The sequence below is a fragment of the Leuresthes tenuis genome, unplaced genomic scaffold, assembly GCF_036924035.1.
Source record: "Leuresthes tenuis unplaced genomic scaffold, fLeuTen1.0.hap1 SCAF_2, whole genome shotgun sequence".
Taxonomy (NCBI): domain Eukaryota; kingdom Metazoa; phylum Chordata; class Actinopteri; order Atheriniformes; family Atherinopsidae; genus Leuresthes; species Leuresthes tenuis.
The window spans coordinates 22,717,071-22,733,646 of NW_027325356.1; the positions used below are offsets into that span (position 1 = coordinate 22,717,071).

Consider the following 16,576-nt stretch of genomic DNA (forward strand, 5'->3'; position numbering starts at 1 on the left):
AGTGTTGATATTTTGAATCAGACTCTCTCTTTTATTCAGTGTTCTGATATATGATGGAAGCAAAGTATATTAGGGGCCTGGAGCAAAGACTTTACATCACATCAGCGTTACACAAAGGCAAAACATCAAGTCCTTCCTCTAGATGGCACCATGTCCTAAGTGACAAAAGGCCATGCCTCACCTCAGCACCATGCTGCTGCCCTGATCATGTCTTACCTCTCTCGAACGTTCAGCTCTTTCTTGCACTGGTGGTCTGCTTTCAGTTTCAGTTCCACAAACTACCCCATCCTCACAGATTCAACAGTCTGCTACCTCGTCAGCCAGATAAGAGTGGACATATAATACATTTTTTAAGGTAAAAGTGCTTAAAAGTCAGCAACAGTGGGGATGGTTCACTGACAAGCGTGTAACTCTGGAGAGCAAAACTGCAGAACACTGGTGCAAATACAAAGGCACGAAGGCGCAACATGTTAATAATTACATATTTTATTTCATTAAAATAAATCAGTTAAAAATGGACACAACTTTATTCATATATTGAAAGAAACTAACTGTAATGAGATCATGCAAGACTGTAATGTCTTTTTTATCCCCACACAACATCTGAAGTGGACACACCCCGTATAAATGACCTGTAGAAAATGATAGCTGTGCTACTGAAACAAGTGCCACTCTAAACTGTGGCATTTTTGCAGGGCATCTCTCATTGCACGCAGTACAAAGGTCCTCATGAAACACTGGAAGTTGCCACTTGAGAAGGATTTTACAACAATTTTAAACACACTGTTCTACTCTGGTGATCTAATTTGTTCTCCAAAGGTAATTTTTTCCATGTTTTGCAGATTTTGCTACTGTGTGCTGCTGTTCTTCTGTATCGAGTCAGTGACGACATTTTAGCTTCGAAATGCAGGCACGCGTTGCTGCTCTTGAAATTTAGCATTTGAGGAATGAGGGATGTCAATATGTGCTTGTAAAACTTTTCTTTTGGATTGCCCATGATGCCATATCAGAGCTAGAAAAGTCAGATAGCCGTTGCCCACCAATAAGACACAAAAACTTGTGCACATAGTTGTGTCTTCAGTCGCAACAACACATTGTACTTGCAGCAAGTGCTTATACATTACAGTCTACTGTTTTCAGAAAAACTGTAGAAAATCAAACATAATTTCATCCAGTTCGTCATCAGTGTAAGGACCACAGAAGTAAATAATTTCATATTTATTGTATGTTCCAGTTTCAGGCATTGATATTTTCATAATGAGAGCCTGGACTGACCGACCCTGAATGCACAACGTGGTAAAAACCCAAACTTTTTGTAAAAGACACGGCAGGGTGCTTGTTACATGCTCTGATATTCTTTTGCTCCCATGTGTAACCTTGCAAACATGTAATGTATAACTGGCTTAGACTCCAAGCTCACAGCTTTCTATGAGATGCAGCAAAGTGCGAAGAGTCTACAAGACACTGAAGATACCAATTTCAGTCATGCCTCAGTTCGTTTCCTTGTTAATGGTGATGGTGAAAGGACTGAACATCACACACAGTGTTCTTACCACATTATAACACTTTTTTCTAAGAGAGTTAATTGACATAGCTGATAGAGTATCCCATGATTCATTTCAGGCAATCAACACTTATATAAACATCATCACACATGGCTGTAATATTAATGTGGGATGAACTTGTAGTGAATTTCATTTTTCAAAATAAATTAGTTCTAGTGACTGAGGGACAGTAAGAATCACAACAAAAAATGTCTGCTCAAAACTGCAGGATGATCCAGTCTCCTTCTCTGTCTAACATTAATAATTCCTTCCAACTGCACTCCAATTTAATTTACATTTTCCAACCCATACTATACTGTATCATATACACAACTTTATAACACAAAAACTGGTGTATTTCAAAGTTTGGTCTTTTTTTTTTTTTTATCCATTAACACAATGCTTATAAAAGCCAACTATTTTTATTTTTTTTTTAAGGATCCCCATTTCTTCAGTTATACGTCATTTTCTCATTTTTCGTTTTGTGCATTAAAAGAAAATACAAAATAAGTTCATGTATTTGTAACACAGCTTTAAAATGTGGCTTTGTGCTTTTTTTTCAACACCGGATTTGGAAAATGTTTCATCCTAAGGATCGGAATTAACTAAGTGAAACAATAATCTGAATAATCAAAAAAAAAATTGTAAATTTATGACATTTCTTGCACACTCTGAATGCAATACAGTACACCATAAATCTGTATTTCATCGATACAATTCATATATTTTTTTGAGTCAATTAAGAAATGATCAAACAATAAAGGTAGGATATTATAGTCTTCAACATGTTATATGGATTTAATACTTAAATACTAACTTTTTTAAACTCATTAATAATATGCATTTGAAAAAGGGGTGATGACAAAAATCTTGCCACATTTGTTGACATGTGTCATTTGGCCAGTGTGTTTCTAAATCGCTGTACTTAGTTCAGGTGAGGATTCTGACTGTGCTTCTGTAGCAGTGGGAACACTGAAATTGCTTTTGTTTTTCTCTAAAATTGCTTGACCTGCTTGTACTCAGCGTACACAAAAAAGGCTGACCAATATTAAATAAACACTTTCTCTACAGTTTGGTTTCACTTCTTTTTCTCTTGACAGTTTATGATTCAGCTGCCAACAAACAACTGGGTCTGTTAGAGCCGAAACGGCACAGCAACTCTAAGTTGCTGCTCGGCAGCTGCTACGCTTCAATGCTTTCTTTAACTTAGCTGTGTTCATTTGGTGCCAAAAAATACCTTCACGTTGCTGAATTCAGTAACGGATTCACCTCATCTCCATTCTGTCAGCCTTCATTGCCTTTTTATAGACGGGGAGGAAAAAAAACAGTCTCATTAAAAAAATCTTCTTCACACAAACAATAAACTGGATCTGCACAGAGATGCATTTGTACGTGTAGAATTTTCGAACAAGCATTAGTTTACTTTTCAAGGCAAATTTACCTCTGTTTTATAGCACTGGCTGCCCTGCAAGATCCATTATAGGTGGCAAATGTGTAACCCAGACAAATATTATCACTTATTGTGTGAAGCAATGAAAAGTCACTGCCAGCGCTTTTTTTTCTTAAATTACAAACAATAACATCATCGAATAAAAGAGGGATGCTGACAGGAACCTATGGCCTCCTGTTTGAGGATTTCTCTGATGATTTATTCCGAGGAACAGAGCATGTGTGGGAAAAGCTGGTGTGCATGTCCTGTGTGGGAGTGTGTGTGGCTTTATGTATTTAAAAGAGCACCATTTTAAGACAATTTCTCTTCAGAGAAAACAGTCACCTTTAGATCACCATAAAATAGGCATGTCAAAAAACAGAAACAAACAAAAAAAATGTCCTATTTGTGCTATGAGAGCCATTCCCCAGCCATATGCTGCTGTACATGTTGCTCTCAGTGTTCCTGGAGGTCCCTCTAAGATTTTGAAGATTATACGTGTGAAGCTTGCCATTACTTTGCTGCTTCCGTCACAACTCAGGCACACTGAACACTGAAGGGGGATGGCCATGTTGAGGGTGTTGTGATACGGTGATTTGACAAAAACTGTTTCAGAGTTAAACATCAAAGTTGGAAGGGTGTGGTTTATGTGTTCGGTGGGCCAGTCGCTTCGCAACGCCTCTGTCACACGGTTCCGTTTTCCTGCCTCGGCTTGTGGGTTGTTGTGCGAGCAGGTGTGCTCAGGGAGGGGGCCAAGGTGCAGAGGAAGCCAGCCAGCAATGTGAGACCGAGGCCACCCCAGGCACAAAACATGGACCAGCCATAGCCATGGCTAATGTCTTCAGGGAGGCCGTACATGTAGCGAGGGTAGCGGGACAACTCAAAGTTGATTCCCGCCACACATGTGCACAAGGAGATGATGCAGCATGTTCCTGTGTGAGCAAAATAGACAGAAATAGTGATTTAGAAGGGCTCCTGCTCGTTCATTTATACTCCTACATGCACTGTGCATCTTACTGCAGGGCGAGGGTCATATTACTGCTGGACATTGATCCGCTGTCTCATGCTAACCTAAATGTGCTCTCAGCTGTCACCAAACAAACTGAATATATATATATATAATAGAATGAAATTGGATTTTGTTTGCATGCTTGCGTGTTGATGTGGGCATATGTGCTCTCATAGTACCTCCCATGAGAAAGAGTAGCCCAGCTACATATTGCATGAGGTCATGCTGCTGGCAGCATCCCAGCACTCCAATGATCCAGCCAAAAAGAATGATGGACACCGCCATTCCCACAAAGCCCGCTGTCATTCTTCTTAGATCTGCCAGTAGAGAAGAAAACGTCAACAAGGCTGGAGTGAGTTACAGATACACATACTTTTATTGTATTATCCATCTGAAAATGTGATAAAACAATCCAACCAACAGCCCATTTTCATCTTAAAAATGTCAGATAATTCAATGAGCCATCGTGTCCGACATGTATATGCTTCCATTAGTTTTCATTATTAGTGTTTTCAGCTCACTCTCACTCCTAAAAACACCCCAATAAATTAATTACCAGCACAACACATATATAATGTGTGAAAATGAGATGGCACCATTTTATGCGGCCGAGTAGTTGTAAAAGTCCATGTGATGTGACAGCAAACCCCCTAACACATATATATTTCTTAAATTAAGCTAGATGATAAATTAGCTGCCGGGACATGGAATAGAGACCAAACACATTTGGAGGAGTATTTTTTTCTTGTTCTTAAAAAAAGAAAAAGAAAATAACTACACAGTTTTAGAAGTTTAGGCATAGCCAAAATAAGCAGCAGCTGCAAAACCCAATGCAAGGTCGCTGCAAGCCGTGCCAGGTATGCTTTATCCACACCTTCACAGGTGCAGACAATAAAATCAATTAGGGCAATGAAGTCATGTGCCACCCAAAGACTCTTGCACTGCCACTGTGAGGATTAGGAGCAGCATAACATTAATCAATCACAACAGGGAAGAAGAAAAGTGAAAGAACTTTTAAAAAGGTTGCTGGCTTCTGACTGGGCTTAAATGCAACACTGCTGCATGACAGTTTGTGGATATTTTATGTCAGAATGATTAAAAGGATATATATTATTTCAAGTGGGTTTGCACACAGTACTTCTGAGCAGATAGCTGCTTTAGTCATTGGTCAGTGATCTCTCTGTTTGAGAAAATCTGGGAGGACTGATGACAGGTGAGCTAAACTAACCACTGCTCAGGACAGGGACAATAGAGGACTAAGTTTCCACCATGTTGAACATCTTGCACCTTAAAAATCCCACAGTCTGCAGGTAAAACTGACTTATCATTAATACCTCACAACCCACTTCAAAAAATGCTATCCACTATCTCCTCCAATCATCTTCAGTGTTATTGTGAATATTGAGCATATAACAATTTTGAGCCTTGAAAATGTAGCGTCAGTACCTAGCTGTAATGTTTTCTGCAGTGGAACAGTGTACAGAGTACTAAAGTCGAGAGATTTGCATTGAAACTTTCGTGTAAGATGTGTTCGACAATCATTTGTGTTACTTTGTGTAACTGTGTTACTGAATTGTGGATGTGGAGTGTTAAACAGTTTTCACAGTTTTTTCTGCTCTGAATTTTTAGGACAGGTCTAAAATCGTAAATACATGACACAGTGGGATTGCGTATATAATGCGGGCAAAATCTGACCCCATCCCTAACACCGGAATCTTATAAATAGGTCTCAGTGCATTAGCTTCAGACTAGCAACCAGCCAGCTGACTGTTTTGCCCTTATAACATAAATATGTGTTCCCTGGGTGCCAGAATCTGCAGAACCACAGGGAAATAATGTAAACATGAATAAATTTTGTGAAGAATGAAGCTGAAATGCAGTATAACCACAGATCTGGAAACACACCAGCTCAGAGAAGCAGATCTGTGCTCAGTGGAGGGAAGTGAACGATCCAGTACCGTGGTTGTTGCAGATTGTATGTTAAGGATCGCTGCCAAAACTGCCAAATTTTTCACCCGGTACTTTTAGAAACTTTTACCAAAGACAGTTGGGATTAAAGAATACATGATACACTGCTGCAACTGCCAGACTGTGTCTCACTTCCCTGCCAGCGGGCTCACAATAAGCCGATATCTCTCCTAAATCCTCTGCAACCATGATGTGAAATAGAAGGTGCACAATTTAACAACGCTGACAACTTAGTCTGCAGCTGGAGGTTACATAAATACTTAATATCTATAGTGGGCTTTTTCCATCTCATCTTTTTTTCTAGGCAGTCTGCTTTAGTTGAAACAAATTCTGCTCAGATTGTCCCATTGGTGTGGTTCATTTGAGCTGATCTGAGATTTGTTAGTAAAAGCTCTTCAGCAGACACACCCCTGTGTCTCAGAACGGAAAGAAATGCTCATTTATGATTTTCACATCCAGTTTTATTGACTCGCTGATTGTATTGATCTTTCATGTTTGGCTGAGTGGTTTACTTACAGAAGAGTATCCATGCCAATAATTTGAAATTACAGGTTTTTTTCACAGGAAACTTCTTTGGAATTCTCAACTTAAACTTGGCTATTCATACGAAGATATGTTCAGTACGCAGAATAAGAAAGATTTGATATTGTTTTTAAATGTAGCGTGTTTGAAGTAGATTAACATCCTTGATGGGTTTTTTTCTATTCTTAAAGAAAACAACAAGCAAATTGGCTAACATAGCAGCCTCATCAGCTCACAACGATACACAGGTGTCCCAAAGACAGAAGGACTACCGAAGCAATTCAAGATCAAGCTGCACTGACTGAGCAATTAGAAAGTTATCTGTGAAAACAGTCTGACATAATAACTGTTTTGGTGTTATGAACTTGCTGATTTAGTTCATGATCAAGCTGCTGCAGCTGTAAATGAGTAACTATTGTTTAAAAAGCACTTACATGATTTGACTGATAAGTAGAATCATGTCATGAAATGATCTCATAGTCTAGCTGAAAAAAGACAAACAGAAAACTCTTCTTTTGTGTCAAAGTGTTGAATCATAGTCGCTCCAAATCAAAATGTAGCACCTGGTTATGCTTAGAAAAAGTTTGCACGCTGACCTTTTTCTTGTTGTTGTTATTTCAGCTTTTTACCAAAATGGGTTAGAGTCTCATTTGTTTAATAAGAGTTTAAATTTCAGTTTTTTTTTGCATCCAAACTGGAAGAAGGGTTTAGGAATTACAGCCCTTTAACTTGTCGAACTCTCTTTGTTGGGGAATGCTTTTTAGGGGACAGCTGTGAACTGTTCCTTAGGGTTAGGGTTAGGGTTGCACTGGCTTCATCAATTAAGCAGGTAGAAAACTGCAGAGTTGATTCCAGATAGCATTTGGAAGCTGCTGCAATGAACCCAGAACATGTCGTCAACAGAGCTCCCAATGCAAGTGAAAAGGTTCTTCTCTTAAAAATCAGACTAGTCTGAAACAGCAGTCTTTGGACAGATTAAACTGAGATCAACTTCATCAAAATAACACAAATGAAAAAAAGATGACAGCTTGGCTCACGAAGCCCATGAAGCATGCAACATCATCTGTAAAACATGTTTAGGTAGTGTGATGGTATGGGGTGCAGGGCCTCCAGTGACACCTTGTCACCAGTTCTCATTGACGATATGACAGAAGATAGAAGCAGCTGCATGAATTCCTCCATTTATAGTGATTTGCTGTCTGCTCAGATTCTGCCAAATGGAGCAAAGGATGGATTGGAGGTCGCTTTAGAGTACAGATGAACAAAACAGACTGGAAACGCAATCCAGGAGTTTTTCAAGGTAAAGAAGTGCAATATTCAGCTTTGGCTGCATCAATTTCCTATTCTTAACCCTATTAAGCTGCATTAGAGCATTACAGCTGCACTAAAGGCCTGTCAAAGCATCGCAAACAAAGAAACCTATTCTTTAGTGTCCAGTCATTTTTGTCCACAAAGCATTCCTAACAAAGTATGAAAAATGAATAGTTAATTTATGGTTATGTTAAATGGTTTTATTAAATGTGAGGCACTGAAAAAGAGGACTCCAAATATTTATTTCCAAACAATATTTCCAAATTGTCATATATTTAATATTTAAGATGTAACTTCTGAAGACTTACTCCTATTCTGACTTTGTATTCAAATTCAAATTATATTCGAGAGTCTGCACTTCAAGTCGGTGTTTGAATATGTTTTGGAAGATGACCAATTGTAGCTTAAAAATCTTGAAAAAAAGAATGTCACTTGCTGTAAGCACACTGCGTATCTAAACATTTGCTGCAGTGTGGCTTTCACATTATTTTCTTTAACCTACTTATGAGGATAAAACTTTGCTTAGCCTGAGGGAAGGACTCCCCATTATTGCTCAAAGCTGTTGATTTTTTTTTTCTTCTCTTTGTGTTTTTTACTGAGTACAAAATCTGTGAGAGAAACAATCTCATGACAAGTTCCACCTGAGTCAGAAGACTCTTTATGTAGCATTGGAGGCGTTGAAGACATGTTTCAGTTTAATAATACGTATTTGGAGTAAATTCAAATGAAGATTGCCTCGCAGTGAATTTTTAGACAACCAATGACAGAAAAGAACATTGCAACAATGATGACGTCTTTATAGTTATCAGTGGAAGAGCTGATGATTCCTCTGAATGGGTAACCCTCATCTCTGGGTGAACAATATCCATCCTATTACACATGAACACAAGTCCCTGCATGGCATTATCAGTTCTACTGTAATGACATGATAACTCAGTGTTTTTAACATTAAGTTCATCACCACCCACTGTTAACCTGTGTGCAATGGAAGCATGCTCAAACATTACTGGTCCATACCACTTGGCTGACAGATGGACTGCAAGCAGAAAGAAGAATCTGGTACCAAAATCTTGTTCAGTGTCTACAGATTTGACATCCTCATACACGGATATCTGTTTATAGAAACCTGAACACCTGAAGAACTTCACTTAGCATTGGTTTGGGTCTCCATCAACTCCTGAGGGAAATATCTGGCATTTTTGCTCCTAAATGTTTAAGTGTGCTCTCCAGGGCTTTACTAACATTGTTTTCAGCTCTTAGTGATCAGAAGGTGGGGTTTTTTTATCAAATAATAGCTGCTTGAGAGACTCAGAAATGTGGTGTCAATCAAATAAACAAACGACACGTGTCGAGAATCCACAGACTCACAATAGTTCAGTCCACTCTTAACTAACACAACAGCTCAGAGCCCAGGTAACGGCCCACCCTCAGCTCTCAGTTGCAGCATCTTGTCATAAGTTCGTTTGTGGCAGACAACCAGTAAGTAGCAACTCTGTAAAGTTTAACATAAAAGCTGAAATGATTAACACAACATGCATCTTTACTCCTACTGCTCACTACAGTAAAAAACATTTATTTCACCCAAACAGCTTTTTTTCTTGGTATTGCTTTATGGTTAATACAGCAGCTGTGTCTTCCAGCTTCATTCAAAATGAAGAATTAGACTATTGCCTATTTAAGCTAAACAAGGACATTTGGTTTCATGAAAAAGCCTCGTTATCATACCAAAATATTTGATCTTTTCATTAATTTACCCACTTTCAGTGCAGAATGCTTCATGCTGCTGTAATACTCTATGTATTGCACATTTTTTCATATATACTCTCTCCAAGAGGATTACAAGAAACTGTATATGAGTTTTTAGTTTTTGTCAAATCAGCAAGTCCTCCAACCTACGCAATCATATCAATTATCCCTACTGTCTGATATGACCCATATGGGCATCGATGAGACAATAAACACCATTGTTTCCCGTTTCACAAAGAGCTACACAGTCAATGAAAGGCAGCGTAGTGGAGGCATAATTTACAAGATTTTAAACTCGGACCACTTGAGCCACTTCACGACCAGAATTTCTTAGTCTGGTTTAGGCAATGGTTTCACTTCAAATGAGGCCAGTCTCACAGCAGAATGATGAAACTGTCTTTGTACTTTTTTATTTTGGAGCGTAATGTATTTGAACAGGACACGTGGCTTGTGTGTTCAGCATGTTTTGTGTCCGCAACTGGTTATCCCTGACAATCACATTTTAATGCAGTACTTATTAGAATATCCACTTTAATGCAAGCCATGATGTTTTCCTAACCCTACTATTGTTTTCAATACCTAACCCTGGCTATGTATTTATAATATCTAGCTTTAACCAAGTAGTTTGAAATGCATAAAACAGAAATAGTGCCAGACAACAAAAGAAAGAGAAAATTCAAAGTAAAGTGACTGAATACTCAGCAGTTGGGTCTGCTCTCCTGACTGATAGTTATGTATGTGTGGTTCGACCTTGTCCCACGTATGAAAGCTTTTTAACTTGTGAAATGTGATGTAACTGTGCTTTTGTGAGTATCAAATTAAATGACTGCCGTCCACTGTGGAGTTTTTATTCTGTTCAGTAGCACTGAAAAAAAAATAAAAATATCAATAATATCAATAGATTCAGTTTTTGAGACTATTTCATAAAATAGGGAAAGGGAGCATTTTACCAAATGCTCCTTTTCACCACATCCAACACAGGTTAAGATGATTCATTTTTAAAGTTACCACAGTGTATGTCATTTTAAACCATATGTATAGGTTTATACAGTATATAGCAGCTTTCTCAAACAACCTTCAGAGATGCTTTTTGGGAAAGAATGGCATCTAAAGAATACTTAACTTTGTATTTCGTAAAAACTGCAGTCTATTTACTCAGTCACACAACGATTATCGCTTTAATGGCAAAGTGAGGCTCAAGACCTCACTCAACAACACCTCTACACCTCTTCTGAGGACAACAGGGATCAATAAACCCACAGAGCAACAGCAAACCACTGCTAATTAAAGCTGCAACAATATGATGCAACAGAAAAATACTATTCTATGTTTAACTACTGTAAACCAAAGGTAGTAATGATGTTTTAATAGATGTTACACAATACCAGCTAATTGTTACCAGCGACTTCATTTACATTTATATTTGGAAATAATGTAATCTTTGGGAAATTTATAAAACCAAAATGAAAAGTCTTTGCCTCGAAGGACACTAGTTTTGCATGCATTCAGTCAACTAAATCCCAGAATGCCAAGAGAGTTTATGAAGGGCATACAATAAAAATCCTTTTTTTTCTTTTGTTGTTCCAGCCTTTTCATTCAGAATGGTGAGTGCTAAACCTAAATGTAGACAAACAGAAAAAGTGCAAAGAATGAATATTTCATGTCAACAGAAACCAGAAAAACACGGTCAGACTTACGGAGCGCGTGCCACTCATCCTGCCGTATGGTCTTTGTGATGTTGATGGGTAAATTTCGTGGTAGGATGGACGAGGAATAGTGATACTTGACTGGGGTACATCTCTGAATTATTCCTGGACAAGACAAAATGATGGAGACGGTTAAAACTGGAGCACAAACATCCTTAATTCAAGGAGGTAAGAAAGACAACACAAAAGAAAATTAAGTAAAAATTGTATTTTGAACCTTCGTCCCTCTTCTGGGATCATAAGATAATGTGTGGATACACACAGCAGGAGATTTTCTTATTTACTTTTCATCCTCATTGAGTTTTAATTCTCTGAGCTGGTCCTATTAACCTTGTTTTTCCAACTCCTACGTAGCAATTAAACGGTGATTAAGAAACAATATGGAATATAGATTATTCCACCAAAGCCTTCAAACGTAAATGCTCTGATTTAAAGTGAATCTCTTTCAAGTTTTGCATACTCTTGGTTTTCTGGAGCCCACCTCTTTCATCCAGTTCCAAACTTTTCTATCAGTCTCTAAGCAAACCAATACTTTACGTAATTTAAGTGATGTTGCAAACGTGTCTGCAGTTGTTGGTATATCTTGTAAGACAAATGGAAAAATGTTTCATGTTCACCAAGAATCCCAACAATTGTCACAACGAGGCTCAACCTTTATTGCAAACTATATCGCCAAAAAGTTGGGAAGGTTTCACAAATGCAACAAATAGTTAAATCTGTCATTTGTTTGAATATATGTGGGTAATTCGTTTAAACTTTTATTTTCCGAACACTAGTAAAAAGGAAATCATTTTCAGTACCCTCACACATCCGTGCCATGGACACTGATGCACCCCCATCCTATGACAGATGCTGGCTGACTTTTCACTGAGAATAGTCTCGATCATCTTTATCACCCATGACACTTCAAACTATTTCAGGTCAGAAATATGTGGAGCAATCTGAGGCATCACTATTGACCGAGATTGGCCTGGCAGTGGAGTGAAACTAGATGTTGAAATAATGAAGAAGGTCCAGCGCAGCTGTTGTCTGTGCTTTTCAGCTGTGTTTCTTTATTATTGATCATTTCTTGGCACTTCATCCTCTTTCTGAGGAAATCTGTTGTTGTCAGCCCCTCTTGGCTCAAGCTAACTTGCAACTAGTCAGCATTTGACCTAAACATAGCATCATGTCAGAGGGCTGAGAGCTTTTTGTCTGTTTTGGTTGAATGACCAAATCCTTCACTCGTCTTGGGCTGAGGTCAGTGCAGATAGATGTGCAACCATAAGCCAGCTTCTTAGGTTGACTTCTTATTGGTTGAAAACTAGCTTGAGCCAAGAGGAGACGATTTCATCACAGAGGACAGAGCGCCAAACATGAGAAAGAACGAAGATTTAAGGGTGAAAAGGACAGACAACAGCTGCACTGGACAATCTTCCTTCTTTTAACCATTAGTTTCCATTTTGACTCGTGTTTTCCACAGCAGAACAAAGCTAAAGGCGCAACGATGGCGCACCAACACTGCCCATACCTCAGATTGTTCTACACATTTCTCAGACTTCCCCCAAGTGGCAGCAAAAGGATATAACATAAGACACAGTAAATGACCCGAGCATAGAGGAGCCAGCCATTCAGTGTGGCTGTAGCTGCACAACAGAGTTGGTCCCTTTGTACATGTCTGTTCAATAAAGGTTCAAGCAAATTACAAATTATAGATTTCAATTTTGTTGCATTTAAAAAAAAAAAAAAAAAAACTTTATAAGCTTTTTTGAAAATCAGGTTTGCACATTTGTAGGGATTCTGAATCTCTTTTGTTCATTTTTGTTGTCTGAATGCTGAATGACACCTGAGTTAGCAACTGAAGAGAACTACTCCTACATCATGTGCTGTTAGACTCCATGTCCCAACACACTGTGAAACTAGCTCATTTTATTGGGACTTCACCCTTACAGACCTGCTTTAAATGCAGCTTCCTTTAGACTGCATGTTAAGGAAGTTCTAACATCGGGAAAATGTTAATACCTGGCAAACATCTAAATGTCCCACCAACATTTGATATAATCACACTGATTGTTTAACATAAACACGATTAGAGCTCTAATTTGAATGTTTCTTGATCTATATCTCCCTGCCACTCCTAATACCTCATAACTGTTGATACACTTCATCGTGACATCATGTGAGCATATTCTTCGCCCACCTTAAATCTGAATAGAGGCCAAAATTAATGGGAAAAAATGAAGGAAAAAAAAAACCCCTCTGTGGGTGTGTAATACTGCCTGCCAGAGTTTAGTCCAAAGCTGCCAAGATTAAAATTTTGTTGCTGTATAAACATGCTCAAAAACTGCAAGAGCATACAAAACAAAAGACGTTTCTGAGCACTAAATCAATCAAAGACGCACACTCACTTACTTCTCTGTATGGATCTGAGTCAAAAGTAAGTGTTAATTTACACCCTCAGTCCACAGCAGTTGCACTCTTGACGTTTGAATCAAATTCCAAATGTTTATTCTTGCTTTTTCTAGTGTTTATCTTTATTTAGTAATTGCCTCTTGTGTTTCACTGCCGAATGATGAAGAGTTGCCAACGGCCTCTCGCTGTTAAATGTTGCAAAATGTTCCACAGTGACAATAAAAGAATTCTATTCTATTCAAAGATTGCATCCATGCTTAGAAAAGTACTGCGAATCAACTGATGCACATTTTTGACAAAGTGGATGTTTCTCTAACGAATTATGCTCTGTGATGTGATGCTTTACATAGTATAGAACATGTTTGCAGCTTTTATCTTTTATCCTGTTTTTTACCTCCTGAGATCTCTGCATTTCCTGTTTCATTGACAGTTTGCTATTTTTAAAAAGTCAGACTTCCTCCTGACATCTGTTCTCAATATGTGAATAAACTCAGACTGGCAAACACAATCCCATTCAAGCTCCTTAAGTTCCAACTGAACAGGTCAGAGCAGTTATAACATACAGGACATGTGTGTGATTTAAACTGGTAAAACAGATTAACAGTTAAATCTGTAAAATCTAAGTCTGAGTTATGGGTTTATGAGTTTCGTGTGAGGAACATTTCAGCAGCCCATATTTTTGTATCAGAGAAAACTATGTTTAGGTAACTTTTATCGAACATGGGTTCCTTATACCCAGTGGCCATCATAAATAATCAGTGAAAAAGGAATTAATACATTTTTTCTTTTAAAAACTGCTCAGTTATCAGTGCCAATATTTGCACAAAACACAGTTTTTGAAAGGAACTCAAATAGGAAATTGAGAGAAATACGATCTTAAGAATCTGACAACACTATCTCAAATGAGCTATAACGTGTTTTGATTTGACTGCATAAAATATTTACTTTCTCTGCGAATAAACTACAGTAAACAGGTTTTATTGTACTTGAAATTGCGCCAAATTCTTATCTGCATGTCTGTTGTGGCTGCTTGGAGCTCAATATGATGAAAAACCTAGAGGCAAAAAAAACTAGAGGTAGCAAGACTTTTTATTGGGAGTCAAATGTGTTGAAGTTGTCTCTTTTTAGTAAATTTGTCGACATACATATTAAAGGGCACTGCCATATTATAATGAGCACATGTAAAGGTCATAATCCAAACATCATATTTAGAAGCTAGAGGCTAAAGGTTCTGAGACTAAGTGTCAGAATGCTGTCCAGTTAAATAGAAATACAATATATGGCCTCAAAATGACCACGAGACTCAGTCAATAACATTCTGCAAGGGTCAATAAGCTTTATAGAGTTTGTAGGTTAGTCAAACAAAAACAGACGTGTTATTATGTACAGTCCTTTCACCAACATGTCTGGGTATTCAAGAAAAGCAATTGTTTGAAAAGGTTATGCTACTTGTTTTATAGTGTTTAAATTGCCCTTCTTAATATTTTGGAGGTTAAACTTTACAAAAATGGGGCATTGACCATTGTTTCTTTCTTAAATCAAAAGGGTGCTGGATCTGGCCTCTATGGATTTTAAAAGATCATGATGTAGTTGACGCTATACAGAAGGAGAAAGCTGTCATCAATGTGCCTTTTACTGTGTGTGAGGTAGCCTGATCTACAATGGTTACTCTGCTTCCACTCAGATCATATGACAACAGTCACCCCTGACACCCATCTTTATGTGTGTTTTCTCAGTTTTTGCTCCTCAACCTGGACCAAGTAGGGCATCAATCACTGTCTGAGGCCTGAAATATGACTCCCTATTGATGTTCACTGAGAAAGGTTTGACGTCGTGCTGTCTCTTTGGAAGAACCAAACTCAAATCGGATTCAGGTTATTTTACAGTATGACATCTTAATGACACAAGCTGTTCAAATATGCTGTTTAGTCTCTGACAGACTTGGCATGGAGAACAACTAAGAGGTGTTTTAAATGCAAGACTCAGGTAAACTCGGCACCATTGACAATGGGATGTACCAGTAAAGCAAAATAGCAATAATCCTCGACAAATCACGATTTATACGAAAATATAACGACAGAGATATGTTAATTGGAGAGGCCTCTGGGTGATCCTGTGTTTGTGTCAGGCAAGGTGTGAGCTCATCGCTGAATACCACGGCCTGGTGCGCACCACAACAGCCAGGCATCACACTGCCCATGTTTACCTTTGTCAATAAGGTCCTCGGTCTCCAGGTCGAATCCCTCCCGGTGACACTTCCTCCAAAGCCCGGAGATGGTGGAGTTAAACTGCCGGCTGCAATGAGACTCCATGGCAGACGCTGCGGCCAGAAAGTGCCGCTTCCCCCTGATGAGAGGAGCAGCATCTGGGCCGTTACCTTTCCTCTCCAGGCTCTTTGGAGGCATTTGGAGGGGGAGGTTGTGGTTTGAAATGTAGATGTAACCGGGGTCGTTTCGCTTGTTGGCATAGTTTTTACACCTCTCTCGATGTCTCCTCGCATCGGTCTCGTACCAATAATCGGTGCAAATCGCCATGGCGAGGAGCCCCAGCGCACAGAAAGCCAAGAAGAGCCCTGTGCCTGTTAATATTTTCATAGCGGCCATCTTCCCCACACGATGGAGAGCCCAGACAGTCGCAAGAAGGTTCCTCCGTGGCCGTGGTGGTGGTGCTGGTACCGCGTGAAATAAATCACGACGGCACTCAGAGCATCTCGCAGTCCTGCACCGGGAGCATGATGCTGCGAGGCCAGTGATGTCTGGACTGGATGCTGCTGTCTATAGTTGTGGTGGCCGGTGGATGCAATGTTGTTCCCACCATCTGTTATGGTACAGGAGGAGAGGGGATGGATGGCGACCAACGCCGTGAGGAGGAGGCAGGGGCAGTGATGTAGAGTGATGTAGTTGCGCTGACTCTCCTCCAGGTTGTTGCGGGATGGGGAGCAGAAAGAAAT

The 16,576-nt window shown here is 39.0% G+C and overlaps 1 protein-coding gene across 1 annotated transcript; it reads right to left on the minus strand.

The window, feature by feature from the left end:
* Positions 1–1,203: 1,203 nt before the first annotated feature.
* Positions 1,204–16,576, minus strand: tmem276b (transmembrane protein 276b). The gene is made up of 4 exons (XM_072380708.1): positions 15,833–16,576; positions 11,227–11,340; positions 4,162–4,299; positions 1,204–3,905 (listed from the first exon to the last, which is right to left on the minus strand). Exons 1-4 carry the CDS (start codon positions 16,227–16,229, stop codon positions 3,658–3,660), a joined length of 897 nt encoding a protein of 298 aa, XP_072236809.1. The 5' UTR covers positions 16,230–16,576; the 3' UTR covers positions 1,204–3,657.